The sequence below is a fragment of the Echinococcus granulosus genome (assembly GCF_000524195.1).
Source record: "Echinococcus granulosus chromosome Unknown EG_S00106, whole genome shotgun sequence".
Lineage (NCBI taxonomy): Eukaryota > Metazoa > Platyhelminthes > Cestoda > Cyclophyllidea > Taeniidae > Echinococcus > Echinococcus granulosus.
In genome coordinates, this window is record NW_020170486.1 from 134,435 (window position 1) to 149,664 (window position 15,230).

The 15,230-nt window shown below is 43.4% G+C and overlaps 4 protein-coding genes across 4 annotated transcripts; 3 read left to right on the top strand and 1 right to left on the bottom strand. All coding sequences in view use genetic code 11, as the record gives it.

Annotated features, from left to right (window-relative positions):
* Positions 1-2,126: 2,126 nt before the first annotated feature.
* Positions 2,127-4,118, top strand: EGR_08429 (DNA/RNA-binding protein KIN17; the record flags this gene model as incomplete). The annotated part of the gene is made up of 5 exons (XM_024497678.1): positions 2,127-2,643; positions 2,862-3,184; positions 3,400-3,684; positions 3,767-3,949; positions 4,041-4,118. 5 exons carry the CDS (start codon positions 2,127-2,129, stop codon positions 4,116-4,118), a joined length of 1,386 nt encoding a protein of 461 aa, XP_024347897.1.
* A 542-nt stretch (positions 4,119-4,660) lies between these two features.
* Positions 4,661-6,445, bottom strand: EGR_08430 (ELAV-like protein; the record flags this gene model as incomplete). The annotated part of the gene is made up of 1 exon (XM_024497679.1): positions 4,661-6,445. One exon carries the CDS (start codon positions 6,443-6,445, stop codon positions 4,661-4,663), a length of 1,785 nt encoding a protein of 594 aa, XP_024347898.1.
* Positions 6,446-6,585: 140 nt separating this feature from the next.
* On the top strand, positions 6,586-7,662 carry EGR_08431 (hypothetical protein; the record flags this gene model as incomplete). Its single annotated transcript, XM_024497680.1, has 1 exon — positions 6,586-7,662. One exon carries the CDS (start codon positions 6,586-6,588, stop codon positions 7,660-7,662), a length of 1,077 nt encoding a protein of 358 aa, XP_024347899.1.
* Positions 7,663-8,140: 478 nt separating this feature from the next.
* Positions 8,141-12,562, top strand: EGR_08432 (Antigen KI-67; the record flags this gene model as incomplete). The annotated part of the gene is made up of 4 exons (XM_024497681.1): positions 8,141-8,232; positions 8,264-8,501; positions 8,735-9,407; positions 9,447-12,562. The coding sequence occupies 4 exons, from the start codon at positions 8,141-8,143 to the stop codon at positions 12,560-12,562; spliced, it is 4,119 nt and encodes a 1,372-aa protein (XP_024347900.1).
* Positions 12,563-15,230: the final 2,668 nt, after the last annotated feature.

Below are 15,230 nucleotides of genomic sequence, written 5' to 3' on the forward strand. Positions count from 1 at the left end.
AAAGTTGAAGTAGATGTTTCGCTATGAAATAAATATTTTTGGCCCTCTGACAGTAAATAGGTATGGATTTTATTGTTGGCGTTTTCTTTGAAGATGCGTTTTTTAATGTCTCTGTGAAGAAAGTTTGCTGAGAAAGTAAGATTGAGATTTTGATGGAGTCGTCGGGACTGTTGTGGGGAGGTGGAGGCACGCTGTTGAGATTTGCGTGTTTGAGGTTAAGTGGGGAGGGGTGAACTCGAACCCCAAGCTCCGGGTAAGGAGGATGGAACTTTGGTTTCCCCGGCTATCCAAAGCCTTCATACACTTGGTTGAACCTTTGCTAGGCGAAGCGTGGAGGACCAGAACATTGCGTGTGTAGAGAGCACAGAATACACAGGCAGTTGTTGGTTTTTGTTTCGATGCAGTATAGAAAAGCGCGTTTGAATCTGCGTGAGGAGACGCAGTCACATAACGTGAGACCTCAATTACTGTCATACAGGCGTCTGTAAGCACAATTTGCATGATGCAAGGTTAGACTACAAGAAGCAGAGGTCAATGAGTTAGAAAGAAGGGCAAAAAACCGGCGAGTTTTAAGTCGCTCCACTTCATCTTCTTGATCAAATGGTGCGAAATGAAGGGCAAAATCAGGAGACAAAGAAGGCATTACACAATTGTAAAAATTGCATCATTGTAAGGGTCAGCTTATATTTTGATGTAAATAGGCAGCTTTGGAAAATCCCCAAAGCCATTTAAATGATAGGATGACCGTTTAGAAAGCACGTTTGGAAGTGTTTATTAAAAACACTCCAAACTGGCTTCACAAGATGAAAGCTATGGGACAATGTGGCGAATTCCCGATCGTTAGATGATTATTGCACATTTGGAGATTTGGATTCGCAATTTAGGTCTACTAGTGTGGAAAGAATGAGAGTTAAAGCATACAGTTCATTGAATCTAGAAAGCTTCGCCTTCAATGTTTAGATCGCCCGGATTAATGTTACACTAAACACGATGTTTAGATGTGACTTGCAAGAGGATCGCTTAGGGGGGGGGGACACGGCACACAAGATAATCCCTGGCCCTCATACACTTAGAGCAACTAGTTTGATTTGACTTCGTCGTGCTTATTAGGATAGGTAAATGGTTAAAGTGAGTTCAAGTCCAAGGGGCTGTGGACACGGAACCCTTCGCCCAAATGCAAGACGCATACTACTCATTCACGCGGCCCGACTCGTATGCCCGCCTCCAAACCGAGACGAACATTAAAACAGCCTAGGTATTATAGTGAAGCATGCAAGAAGGTTAAAAATTCTTGTCGCGAAGAACCAGACGGGCTATAAAAGAAGAACTTAGCACTCAAAAGGCTGTAAATCTTTTCGTGTTTTGTGCATTTAAAACGTTAGGTTTCGGCGCATTTTGCCTGTAATTTATTTATACCTTAAATTTTAAAAGCAGTCACCTTTGAGTCCCCTTATTTTTAGCATCGAAAGCAAAGTTTTCTACTTAATTGCTTCAAAAATAACTTTTTAATACCAAAAAAATGTGTTTGCACTGTTGGTCTTCACTAAATAACACGCTTTCCATTGTGCCTCTTTTGAAGGTAGTTGTGTATTATCTGTTGCTTGTCGGATTGGGGAATACTGTGGTTTCCCTAGTTAAATTGTTTGCAAAGTTTTTTCCCTAAAAAGCCTAATATTTTAATGTCGCTTTGACTTTGATTAGCTCTTAACGTTTTTTTATTACCTTTGTGTACATAGCCTTTTGTCTAAATTGTGTCGCTGAATCAAGATGTTTGTGTGCGATTGATGTGTGCAGTCATATGTAATCTCCAACTTAGTCAAATGCATTGTTCCTACTTTTGTAACAATAGGTAGCCTTATGTCCTGCTTGATGCTATGTTTTCGAGTTTTTCTCCTGATTTGCTCTTTGACTTTTAAGTCAGAGACTTATGAACGTTTTATGTATATTCCAGTCGTTTAATAATATCTCACATGTTGTGAAATTAATGCTTAGGCTTACTTTGGCTCTGGTCGCAATTTGGTTCGGTAAATTCGACAAAAATTGCTGCAAGTCTGATCTACGATATAATAATCAGCGTTTATTCATAAGAAGGCTTTTGCCCATCATTATCTTGCCTTTGTAGTTCCATGGGTAAAGAAAAGCCGGGATTCCTCACTCCTAAGGCAATTTCAAACCGTATCAAATCAAAAGGATTACAGAAGCTGCGATGGTACTGTCAAATGTGTCAAAAGCAGTGCCGAGACGAAAATGGGTACAAATGTCACACAAATTCGGAATCACATCATCGTCAAATGAAAATCTTCATGGAGAATGGTGGGAAATTCATTAGTGGCTTTTCTTCTGAATTTCTCAAAGGCTATCTGGACATTGTGAGGCGTCAATTTGGCGGCAAGCGAGTTCATGCTAATGTTGTGTATCAGGAATACATAAAGGATAAGGAACACATTCACATGAACGCCACTCGATGGCATTCGCTTACCGGTCTCTGTCTGTGGCTCGGCAAACAGGGTATCTGTCGTGTTGATGAGACTGAAAAGGGTTGGTATATTGAGTATATTGATCGCGATCCTGAAGCCGAGAGTCGGAGGGCTTCTGATGCTCGACTGACGAAAACTGAGGACGAGATAAATCGTCAGTTACTGGGTATGCTAGCCTACTTCTCGCCTGGTCTCAGCATGACTGGGTTTTTATTTCTTGTTGCTACATAAACGACTACTACTACCTGCCTCTGACTAGGCACTTTCGACAGATTTTGTGCTTAAATTTTGGTGCTTTTCTTGGGCATTGATGGTTTGCTTTTGATTCTTTTCCCTTTTCATAGCCTCATACTTTTTGACAAGCGTTTTACGAACATTTTACAGCTAAGCAAATAGAGAAGGCTGCAGCTAGCAAACCGGTAACGGACGAAAAGGACTCCAAGGAGGTGAAACCCCTCATTCGACAAGATGATAATGCCCCTATAAAATTGGACCTGCAGCTCGGTTCAGCCAAAGCCAAATCCGATTCACAGGTTGGCGATACTGATGTACAGTCTAATATCCCAGAGAATATACAAAAGTCGGACCACGTTGACGAGCCTACTAGCAGTGATCAGATGTCGCCAAGCGCCTCCGGTCGTGTATTATCCCCAAAAATCTCAGTAGTGGAAAAATCAGAAACCGCCGGAAAAGTTCAGAAAATCATTGTGAGTATGGTATTTTTCTCTAAAATTGCATCTTTTTTATTCTTTTTTTGATTATCCGATTCTAAGGTACTGCATGGCTTTTTAGAACCTGAGAATTTTAAACGCAGTCACCACTTATCGGTTATTGTAGTCTACTTCAACATCATAGTAGCATCCAAAGTTGAACAAGTAAGCTTAGATAATCACTGCCAAATTTTGTCGAATCTTGCCTTTAGAATCCTCTTTTATTGGCGGAGAAGAAGGCACAGAAAAACCGAGCTCTTTCTGACGCCGACAAACTAAACAATTCCTCAGTGGTAGCTACGTCATCTTCATCAGCTGGAGTCAAACGAAGCAGTTTGGATGAACTGATGGCTGAGGAGGAAATGTACAAAGAAAAACGTAACCGCAAGGATTACTGGATGACTGTTGGAATTGAGGTTAAACTGACATACTATAAACTTCCCAAAGACCTCCTCTATCGCCATGCCGTGATTCTGGACATGGAAGATGACTACACGGTAACCCACCGAAATCCACACTATTTCGGCTCTAAATGAGTACAGTTTATTTGTAAGTTCCTAAAATAGCCTTTTGTTGCAGGCTATCGTTCGAGTACTAAATACCTCAAAGACGAAGCTGAAGGTCGATCAGGATCACGTGGAAACAGTTATACCTCCCGTTGGTGATCCTGTTCTCGTTGTCAATGGCGCCTATCGCGGTGAGGTGGCCATTCTTAAGCAGGTCGACAAAGAAAGGTTTCGGGTGGATATTGTCATTGAATCGGTAAGCAGCCCTACTTGATTGAGAATGAGAAAATTTGAAAGAGTAGATGGTTAGGAGAGGTGATTTACATCTTGGCGATTTTTTTTCCCAGGGACTCTGTCGTGGACGTATGGTTCGTGATGTGTCCATGGAGGATATTTGCAAGGTCTGCGACATCAGCGCAAATTAAAGCGCACCCATCCACCTCCGTTTGTACATATTTTATTGTTTGAATACAAGTCGTATCGTAATTTCATTCCCTGTCGCCTAAGTAATTAAGTTTGTGTACGTTATGTCGTTTCATGCGTTTTTTAATGGCTTTCTACTACCTCTGACGTTGTTTGGGGCAAGGACGTGGTGTAATGAAGGGATGCCACTTTCTTTGTCGTGTCTCCTATGAACCTTCTACACAGTGTTCTACTTACATGTCTGTCATTTGTTCTCCAGGCTTGCACTCCCGGTGGTTTTGTTTGACCAACACGAGGTAATCTACCCGGCGTAGATTAACTCGGTGAATGTGGAATCCATTTCCTGCTCAACTCGCTGCACACTGTAGATGGCATTACTGGTCTTTATCCCTTTTTTTCCAACAAAAAGATAATATCAACTTTTGCCCACTTTTTGTTTAAAACACATCAAAAAGTATTCACAAACCTCAATAGTGTCAAATATTTGCAAACATTATCATTCCTTGATCAGGAATCCTATCACTACATCAAGGAGGCGATGAGATTAGGTCTCCGGACGTCGGGTACGTCGTTTTATCTTAATATTGTTACGTTTAAAAATTTCATGAAAAGGTTTGCCCACACATTGGTTGTCTCCCAGGTAGTCGGGAAAGGTGGCATTTGTTTTAAAGGAGACCTGAAGTATTCGATTGTCTAGGATGAAGCCACTGAGAGCTTGAATAGCCTTCAGCGCCTCTTCATAATTGCTCATTGTTACAAAACCATAGCCTTTACACTTGCCTGTCATTGGGTCGATTACCGCGTTTACGGTATGAACAGCCCCAAAAGGACCAAACAGTTGCCACAACACCGCGTCGTCGGTGTCAGCACCGAGGTTACGTACAACTATGCACCACCCATTAGTTGTCAAGGCACCGGCATTCGCAGCGTAGGCAGGCGCTAATAGGGCTTTCATGGATGCTGACATGTCAATCTCACTTGGAATGTTGCCTCGCTTTATACATGGGATATGGATTTGAGGAGGAGACGGCCTATGTACTAAGAAGTTGGTGAGAGGAATCCCGGTGGTGATTTCACCTCTGTAAGGTGGCATTGAATGCCTCATCTTTGACAGCGACATTGGCTGTTGCAGGTAGCCCCAAGCTGCTAATTGACAGAAACCCAATTGTGTTCGTTGCCATGATGGATTTGAAAATAGTCTGTTGAGGTTAACCGGTGCGGGGATGGTGTACTCATTGCCATACACCCCAAAACGTGACATCGTAGGTGGATAAAACGGTGTAGCTCGTGGATGCTCAAGATTGTAGAACTGTGGCACTTTTACTTGGAATAGACTGGTGGTAGGCGGTGTATGGGCTGCGGTTGGCAGGGCGGTTAAATCCTCGGTGTCGCAATACTTTGACTTTTGAGGTGTTGATGTCGCTGAGGCGGGTGACACCTTTTGTCTTCGATAGCCGGATGATGCTACCGTCGATCGTGATGACAAGGAACGATGACTGTCCGAATGGGAACCGGGTGAGTTAGCAAATTTTACCATCATTATATCATTTGTCTCGGGGAATTTATAGCCATTAAGTTTTTTGATGGCGCGTTCCGCCTCCGAGCGTCGGTCGTAGCGAATGAAGGCGATGCCACGAGAAGCTGAAGTCTTCTTGTCACACAGAATACGTGTGGTTATAATACGTCCACAAGGCCTAAAAATGTCCTCTAATTCACTTATTTTTAAATTTCTTGGTAAACCACAAATGTACAAGTTGGCTCCTTTAATGGCATCACAACTTGGACGAGCTATGGACACCTTGATTGTTTTATTCTCCATTTTTAAACCATTAAATGTGTCAATCGCCTTCTTGGCATCCATCGCATTGTAGTACTTGACAAATGCATATCCCAAGCTTTCTCCTGTGGATTTTTCACGTACAAGTTTACAATTTTCAAGCTCCCCAATACCGGCAAATAGCGATCGGACCTCTTCCTGTGATGTATTTGGTGGCAGGTAATTGACAATGAGATTGGTCTTATTCTCCACTCCTGACGTTGACGTGTGTGTGCGGGATTTGGCAATTCGATGTACATCAGCCGTGTAGTCGTCCATGGACTCTAAACTTGACGATTTTATTGAACTATATGAGGGTAATTTAATGTCGTAGGCACTTTTTCCCAGTACTAAGTCTCTTCCGTCACCTGCAGCTTGAGAGTGTAGGTAAGAAGACCGAGGACGAGTGGAGGGTTTTTGGGGTCCCCTGCAGCAATCGACGATAACAGGATCTCGTCCACCAGATAATTTACTTGTCACCCTATGCGTTGACTTGGTAGTTGCAGCTAGCATTCTTTTTTGTTGTATTCCTCCTTTAAATCTACTAAAATCCGCGCGTTTTTTGCATGTGCAAAAGTGCAGTTACTTGTTGTATCGATTTTTTCCTATTTGAAAGGACAAATCAGCTGATTGACAAGGTCATTGTATGGCAGATGGATTCTGTAAAGTTTATTTTTGCCAATATTGTGGTGTCAAATTTGATCAAACACGGAATTTATTACTTTGCACATGATGACATCGCCGATTTGTATGAGTCGTCTATCAAGGTGGAGGAGGAGTTTTCAGAGCCTGCGGGTTCAGCACCACCACCTCAACCTTCATGGTTTTTGCCCTATATTCTTGGTTTACAGATGAGTGTATTGTATCTTTTTGTTCAAACACTCAGGAAGCATGAATTACCCAGTGGGAGAATACGCAATGTCCTTATTGCTCTGATTGGCTCTGATGTATTGTTCAACTTGATGGATGTGCTACAATTTGCGCTGTATTCTAACTACGGAGTCGATCTGGTCGGTCTCATCTCACAAAGACATTATGGAACAATCTCCTACATAATGGATGTGTTGCAACACCTGAGTGTGGGCCTACACCTTTTCCTTTGTGCAGATGTCTCTAATATGACACCATCCACGCTGAAATCTGTATCCGGTCTTAGTCTGATCCTAAGTTTCATTGCAAATGCCTTTCTTGCCCCTACAACTTTTGACTTGCCAAATGAGTCGTACCAGGTGGAAAGCTTCACTGCATATAGGACTCGTGGTATTGACATGAACTACGCACAGAGACTCAGCTCTCTCCATCTTCTGCCGTGTATTGGTCTCACAGTAGTCCTGGTACATCAGAGAATGCAAAAGAACCCCCACAATGAGATTCATGAAAAGGCACCAAATGAGAAGGGTGATGAGGAGGTCTGCGTTATCAATATGAGGAACTTCATTCGTCGCTCCATGATATGTCATTATGTTATTAGTGTGCTCTATTGCCTCATCACTCTGGGAATCAAAACAAAACATGAAGGCCTAACTAGATTTATTAGTCAGTTTGATACTCCCGACAATACATTGCGGAAGTTTGGTTATCTGCAGCAGGCCACCAACATCGTTTGTCTCTTGGCATGCCTCAATCTGGAGGGAGCAGGCGCTGACACAACACGTATGGATGAATTTGAGTCTGACTTCCAACAGCCACCTTCGTATCTCATCGATGGATCTGAAAATGAATTAGATTAATTTTCCATATTTTTTGCCTTGGCATTGCAATAAGCTGATAAATAGCTTATTTCACGTTTTCCTATTGTTGCCTAGCTGTATTTCAGTCGGCCTTCGAGAAGGCCGACTTAGAGTCCAGGGCAGTGTTCAGGTCCAATGCAGAGCAAGAACTTTAGTTTTGCTAGTTTCTTACCCACATCTCAGCGGGGGCTTACATTATTGCCGACAGTGGTTTCAGTCCATCCTACTTTTCGACGACGTCATGGATACTAACCACTGTTGCCGGTTTTACCGCAAAGTAGTATTTGAAAGCGTTGAATTTTAGTCGAACGTAACAAGAGGTATAAAGTACGAGAAGCTCACTTAATATTAAATTTGGGTGTTTTTGTTTTAGCTGTTAACATAGTATGTTAGGGGCGATGCGCGCCTGTGTGAATTTTGATTCTGGGACCTATGCTTTCTTAGGTTGTTGTCTTCTTTTTTGGCTTCCTAAGTTAGAATGACACTTCGTGGTTATATAGTTATACTTAAACGGGATGGAACCTCGGGATCCTTTTGTGACTGGCGCGCAGATAGGTGCATTTTTGGAAGGTAAAGTCGCTTTGCACCTTGTGATATATAGTGATGGGTCCTGTGATGTACACATCAAATTGGATACTGTTGCTCCTCTTCACTGTAAACTGGAAAGAATGGCAGATGGACGTGTCTTTGTTGAAAATCTTTCGAAGACCACAAAAACCTTCTTAAATGGCGTTCCTGTTACCGAGAGGACATTCGTTGCTCATGATAGTCTCTTGACCGTGGTAGATCGGAATTTCAAGTTTCTCTACCCAGAGAACTCCGCCTACATTTTTAAATCTGTACGTTATGTAAGAATAATAGTTTTACGACTTCTCACTCCGATGTTAGGTCAGACTTGGCGATTGTACTAGTTTCCATCTAGCTATATTTTCTTGAGTCAACTTGGTTAGATGTTGTTGTCAATGTTGTATTCTCTTGCGCTTCTTACTTATTGTATGGTTAGTGCTTCCTGAATAAGTAATTTTCTTTCTCCAAGTCTTGTCTTCTGAATAGAAGTTTGTTTTATCCGCAGGCGTTATCAGGTGCCAAAAAAGGCGTTCCTCTCTCTCCATTGTTAGGAAGTTCACCACGGTGCATTTCCGATGTGTCCTCGTTTGCAACGGTTATGTCTAGTTCGCCAAAACATTCACCGTTACAATCTACACGAGTTAAGACTCCGACCTTATCGTCTCAGCGTAGAGGACTCTCTACGAAGGAGCGCTATGGTCCGACGCCCACACGACCTGTGGCAACGCCACCTGTAGTTAGTGTCGTACGTCATTCACTGAAGCGTCGCTCCTCCAAAACCGACAAGTATCAAAGTCCTACGAGGAAACGGGTGAAGACAAATGTTTCTGAAACTCCTATAACATCTGGATCACCAAGCGTCAGACATCTGCGTTCATCTTCTGCTTCAAAAGAAGAGACGTTGCAGACAAATAATTCTTCCTATTATTCATTAAACACGGATCAAACCGCTCAATTCGATTTATTTGACGAGTCTTCTAAATCACTCAATGCATCTTCGACTCTCTTGTTGTCGGGCAAATCAAAGGCTAATGTTTTGCAAAATGTCTGCTTTGCTGATGATCTTGAGACAATTCCTGATGCACGTAAGAAGTCTCCTACATCACCAGCCTCCCAGCATGAAACCTCTACCAACAAAAGAATGAATCGGAATTCATTGATTCGCCGAAGCTTCTCCGGTAGGTTGACATTTTAAGCTAACCAAAATATATTTCTAGACAGCACTGCTCCGGACAAGTCTACTTTGGCCGAAGCAACATGCAAATTCAATAGTAGAGTAAGTGTTGAAAATGGTACGCCATCTAAAGGCGTCTATTATGGTCAGGAGGTTGCCAAGTCTCGGCAAAGTAAGAGTCGGGATCATTTAGATAGATGTCGCGTTGTGAAAAAAGGTGTACAATTCGGTCCGAGCTTGAGTCCTGAGCAATTTGATTCCTGTTTACCGCCTTCAACACCGATTAAGCGTGGCGAGCTGCCGCCTCCTAGCTCGCTTCAACGCATTTGCACATCAATTGTGAAGCATCGTAGGTCAACTTCATTGCCCTTAACGCTGAAGACTGGACATAACGTTTCGACGCAGCTACTTAAACCACAGAATGCATCATTTGGATTGGGAACCAAGTCAACTCCTCGTGGTTTGCCAAGGAATCTTGTGGATTCGTCTATAGATGATTCCACGGCTCCTTTGAGAAACTCAGCTAGTGGTAACCTAGATGCCTCTGCATCGGATATATCCTATGCCACTTTGACAAAGCCGACGAGGCTTTCAAATGTTTCGTCACTTGAATTAGCAGATACGGGAAATGATCAGTCCTCTAAACGTCAAAGTATCGTGACTAATGGGTCCAACGCCGATATGGATAGCGGGAGTAGCTCCCATGTTACTTCACCTTTATTCCCGCCGATGCGCTCCGGCAGACGTGGAAAATCCTCTGTCGAAAAGGTTCCATCCCGACATAGAAGGTCAGTAGGGGTTCCTTTTCATCGTTCTGCTGGCCGGACCTCTGCCATCGCCATTGAAGTTTCGGATACAGCACTAAATGGAAGGAGAGGAAGATCACCTCCTTCATCCAAACTCATTGGTTGGCTTCGTCCTCCGTCTTCCACCTCAAAAAGTCAGGATGCTTTGGATTTACAGGCTTTGTCCAGTGTTACTCCTTTTGCGCTGCAATCAAGTGTTCAACAATTGCATGTCGAAAACACGTCATTGTCGAACTCGTCGTCACCAGAAGTGCGCTTCGAGACCATGGATACATTGAATGTTCCCTTGCCGGACAGCCTTCCAGATGTGCATTCTTCTACGGCTACACCTAAGGCGCAGTCCTCTTCAAGAATATCTAGTACCCGTAGACTTATGAGAACGTCAAGGACTGCGCCGTCCCCAATATTATCTGGTGCTCAGGAGACCATTAATATGCCTACTTCACCCCATTCCGATATCGGCATTGTTCCACCAAGTCAAACTAGTCCAGCGCTGGAGATTCAATCATATGCCAGACTCTCCGGTTCGCTTCCCCCCATGAACACATCAGAAGTTCAGGATTTACCAAGATTGTCAGGCATCCGTGAACCAGTGAAGACTTCGAGGTCTGTGCTCTCTCCAAGATTACCTGGCGTAAGAAAGCTCATGAAAACCGCAGAGGTTCCGGCTTCACCAATTCTGTCAGGCATTCGAGAGACAATTAAGACACCTAAATCTGTATCTTCTCCGAGACTATCTGCTGTCCGAAGGCTTGTGAAAACTCCGAACGCTCAAGCTTCTCCGAGACTATCAGGCCTTCGAAAGCTTGTGAAAACACCGACGATTCAGGCTTCACCGGAACTGTCAGGCATTCGGAAATTAATGAAGACTCCGAGACCTGTGCCCCCTCAGAGACTCTCGGACGTTCGAAGACTCGTGAAAACTCCGAAGATTCAGGCTTCCCCAGAACTGTCAGGCATTCGAAAATTAGTGAAGACGCCGAAATCTGTGCCCTCTCCGAGACTATCTGGCGTTCGAAGACTCGTGAAAACTCCGAAGGTTCAGGCTTCTCCACAACTATCAGGCATTGGAGAGTTAATTAACACTCCAAAGTCCGTACCATCCCCAAGTCTGTCTGGTGTACAAGAACTCGTGGGAGCACTGGAGGTAAAGGCTTCACCAAATTCTTCAGAAACCCGTGCATTCGTGAATGCTCCAATGTCTCCCCCATTTCCTAGACTCTCCGGTCTCCAGGATCTTGTGAACACGCTAGATGCGTCGAATTCTGATATTACTCCGCAAAAAAACGCAACATCGAGACCCGAGCGATTAAACGCAACTCAGTTGTCCTCTCTTGGGGAAAGGCGCAGGTTGCTGAAATCGAAAGGCGATGATGCCTCTCAGGCTCTGACTTCTGAGATAAATGAGGTTCGCCAGACACGTTCCAGAACGAAGACGTCTACTCTAGCTAAGGATACGTTGAGGACTAAGGTTGTCGCTAAGTTAGATGCGGAAGCTGAAAAAATCCAAAGGAAACGTGGAGGTCGCACAAAATCAGTTCTTGCTAAGTCCATGAAGTCCAGTGCTTCACCAGCACAAAGGAGGCAGCGCAAGCGGTTGTCTCCCGTTGCTGAACCACTGTCGCATGAAGTAAAGGAAACAGTCCAACGAGAATCCGTCAGAATGAGAGTAACACGTAGCTCTAAGGCAAAGTTAACCAAAGATGTGAAGGGCAGATTGTCACCACACCATTCAGCGCGGGATTCTCCAGTCCTACCGGCTAATCTCCACTCTGAAGGTGACGAAAAAGACACTGCCTCCGCAATTCGTCCCTCGAAAAAGGGTAGCAATCGAAAAACTGGTTCATCACCTCGTGATGCTGCTTTAAACTCTTCTCCATCATCATCCCCAACCGATCTGAAAATAAGAGGTGTGAGAACAGTCAATTCAAACATCTCCGCGGTTACTGGGACTCCAGCCACTAGACGAAAACGCCATGAATCCTCTTGGAAGTCACTGTCTCCAAAATCGACTTTGTTGCGGAGAAGTAAAAGAACAGCGCCAAGAAATGTTGCGGTGAACTCCTCCGTAGGACAAAAACAGGTGAGGGGGAGAAAAAAAGTACAGTTCGCTGATCCTGAGATCATTGACACGGGTGATGTAGCAAGTACTTTTGATGAGGGTGAAGCCAATGGTGGTGCCACAGCAGCTGCTGCTAGAAGGAGACGTGGAGCCTCGTCACGACACGTCGCACCAGAAAGTGAGAGTATCCCGAGGCCAACCAGAAAGAGGTCAGCTGCTACCTCGTCAAGGCGAAATGTGGCTACTTCCCCAAGCTTGAAGCCAATACGAAGAGGCCGTGTCAAAAAGTAGTCCCCTTGTTGTGTATCTATTTTTTATGTATAATACCCTTATCTATGTATCTGCATGACACCTTGTTTTAACTCTCTCTCCCTCTCTCAACAATGAGAATGTCTTGTTGATAATTAATCCCATCAGTGTGTGTTAAAGTGTTTCCTTTATGCATAAATTCGATGTTCCTCTGTCACAACTGGGAATAAATTGCCGGTTTGTCATAATGCATCTCTTTTATCTCCTCATTTAAAGCTGCCTTCATTGTTAAATTTGGTTTTGTCTCCGGTTCCGCTATCTTCATGTTCACAGAGTGGGATTTGACGTCTTTTGGCAAGTGAAAGGGTGTGGCGGTAGGGAGCGGGTGTTGTTGTGGTTCGAATGTGGATTTTCCTAGAGGGAGGAGTTATTACAAGTCTGTGGTAATATGATGGTCAGGAGTTGGTACGAGGTGTGACGGGTTGTCTTTGCACAACTCTGTCGAGCGTCAATAATCGCTGCCAGTGGGTGTGCAGCCACTCACATCAGATACACTTCACCAAGCTCTACTTGTGAGTCACACACAGGTGCGAAGCTGACTTGCGTGTCTTCTGTAGTGCGGTGAAAGCTTGCTCGATGTGAACATTTAACGGAGAGTTGACTGGCTAACGCGGTAACCGCTCGACTCGAGGAATCAGAGGCATAGCCTACGAGGTTGAAAGAGCAATAAAAGGCGAATGCCCAGAAATGGGCCTGAAGTAACAAATACCATTACTCGACAAATTCCCTACCCCCAAATTGCACTTAAGTAACAGAAGTGCAGCGCAATAAAAGTCGGCCGAGGCTGATAGATGAACCAAATTACTCAAGAACCTCTGTAGCCTATAATCACATTCCCAATTTGTTCCAAATCCTAAATAATGTTAAAACCATGGCAAGATGAGTAACGGCCTTAGACTGCATAGTTAGCAGCCAAAAGAATGATATCCCTTTAATTGTTATATGCTGCAGTGCAAGGAAACGCCGTGTTGCGCAATAAAACTAACCGCCCAACGTGAATCGCGTGACCTTGACTTTTGAAATCGCTGCCTAAATAAGGTACTCTATCAAGCTATAATAACAACAACATTTTGTCTGTTGCTCTTTTGTCTTAATACTTGCAAATGGTTTTTCCAATTGATTTAAAAAACGAAATAACGGTAAGTTCTTTATAAAATACGAGGTACATACTAATTGCTTTGCAACAATGATGTTCGCATTCATTAGACAGTGACATTTCCTTATTTAGACTGTTATAAAAATGTTTAAAGGCGTTGGTGCAGTTTTAAGAATTACACTAACATAGCTGAAAGTATTTTGCGGACGAATCGGTTAATTGAGTCCACTTTCTTGGCCTAGTGGCTATACCGTCAAGCAGAAGTCCAAACCTTTGAGACTCAAGTGCTTATGACATCAAACCAAGGCGTAACCAGCTTGTTAAACCATTGCTTAGCCTTTTCTCTTAATTTTATTAATGTTTTCTGGTCAATTGCCAGGGTCAGTTACCTTTGCGTAGTCTGATTTAAGTGCAAAACCCCGCCATTGGAATCAATTATGGGTAAAAATAAGACGGCATTTGATATTAGGCAATTTTTGTCCATTGGGATTTCTGGTCAGCCTAAAATTTTATGCGAGAATCCGACATTGTACATTGTTACTCTATTGGATACTGCATGTTGTTGACAGCACTTGTGTTAAACATATGACTAGGGTAGATGCCGAAATGGGACGTAATTTGCTATCCATCCCATCCACACCATATGTATATGTATATATCATATTAGCTCTCCCCTTCCACCATTTTAGCTCACCGATTCTTTCTTCAGAGTTATATGAAATCTTTATAGCGTGGAATACAGTTATATTACTGACGTACAGACGAGTTGAACAGCTACTGGCATAGCCTAGAGGCCATTAACAAACTACCTATACATTTCAGTGACCATTATTGCACAATTCGATGGGATTTACTTATTAATAAATATGGTAGAGCGAGTGCTTAGATGGTTTGTTAAATCCAGTGTTGAATTACGCGGGTACATCAGTGCCCGCAGATTGTACTTCCGTTCTGGCTATATGACTTCCAAGATATGCCAGTATCCTCCTGCCAATTCCGGTAGACTCACATGTACTTCCCTCGTTCGCATTAATGCTTCCGATCGCTGCTCTAACATTTTCTATCTAAACTAATCTCTACAACTCTGCCCTTATTTCATTTTACCAAATCCTGCCTCTGTCATTAGCCAAGTCGAAATGATAGAACATACTACTTATCAACATACCTGCGACCGGCCATGCCATAAAGCGGAAATACAGACTTAGGATAGGGAAGTGTCTGCGTAATTAAATACAAATTCATGAAGTAGGTTGTTTAAACAAACTAATTGTCTTCACGCTTCGAGTGAGTGAACTTTGACTATTAGCACTCCCTTATCCTGATATTGTTGTTGTTGTTGTTGTTGTTGTTGCCACCCTGGCAGGCACAATCGTCGGGATCACTGCTTGTGTATGTGTGTATAATTACCTCCTCCTCCACCCTCTCGTGGGCGTTGTGACCCGGTCGAGCTTTTGGAAAGAGGCGACAAGGCGTTGCAAGTGTCCACACAAGTGTCCTAATTTATTCCTTCCTCCATTCCTTCACCCTTTCTTCCAATCATTCGCCTATATAACT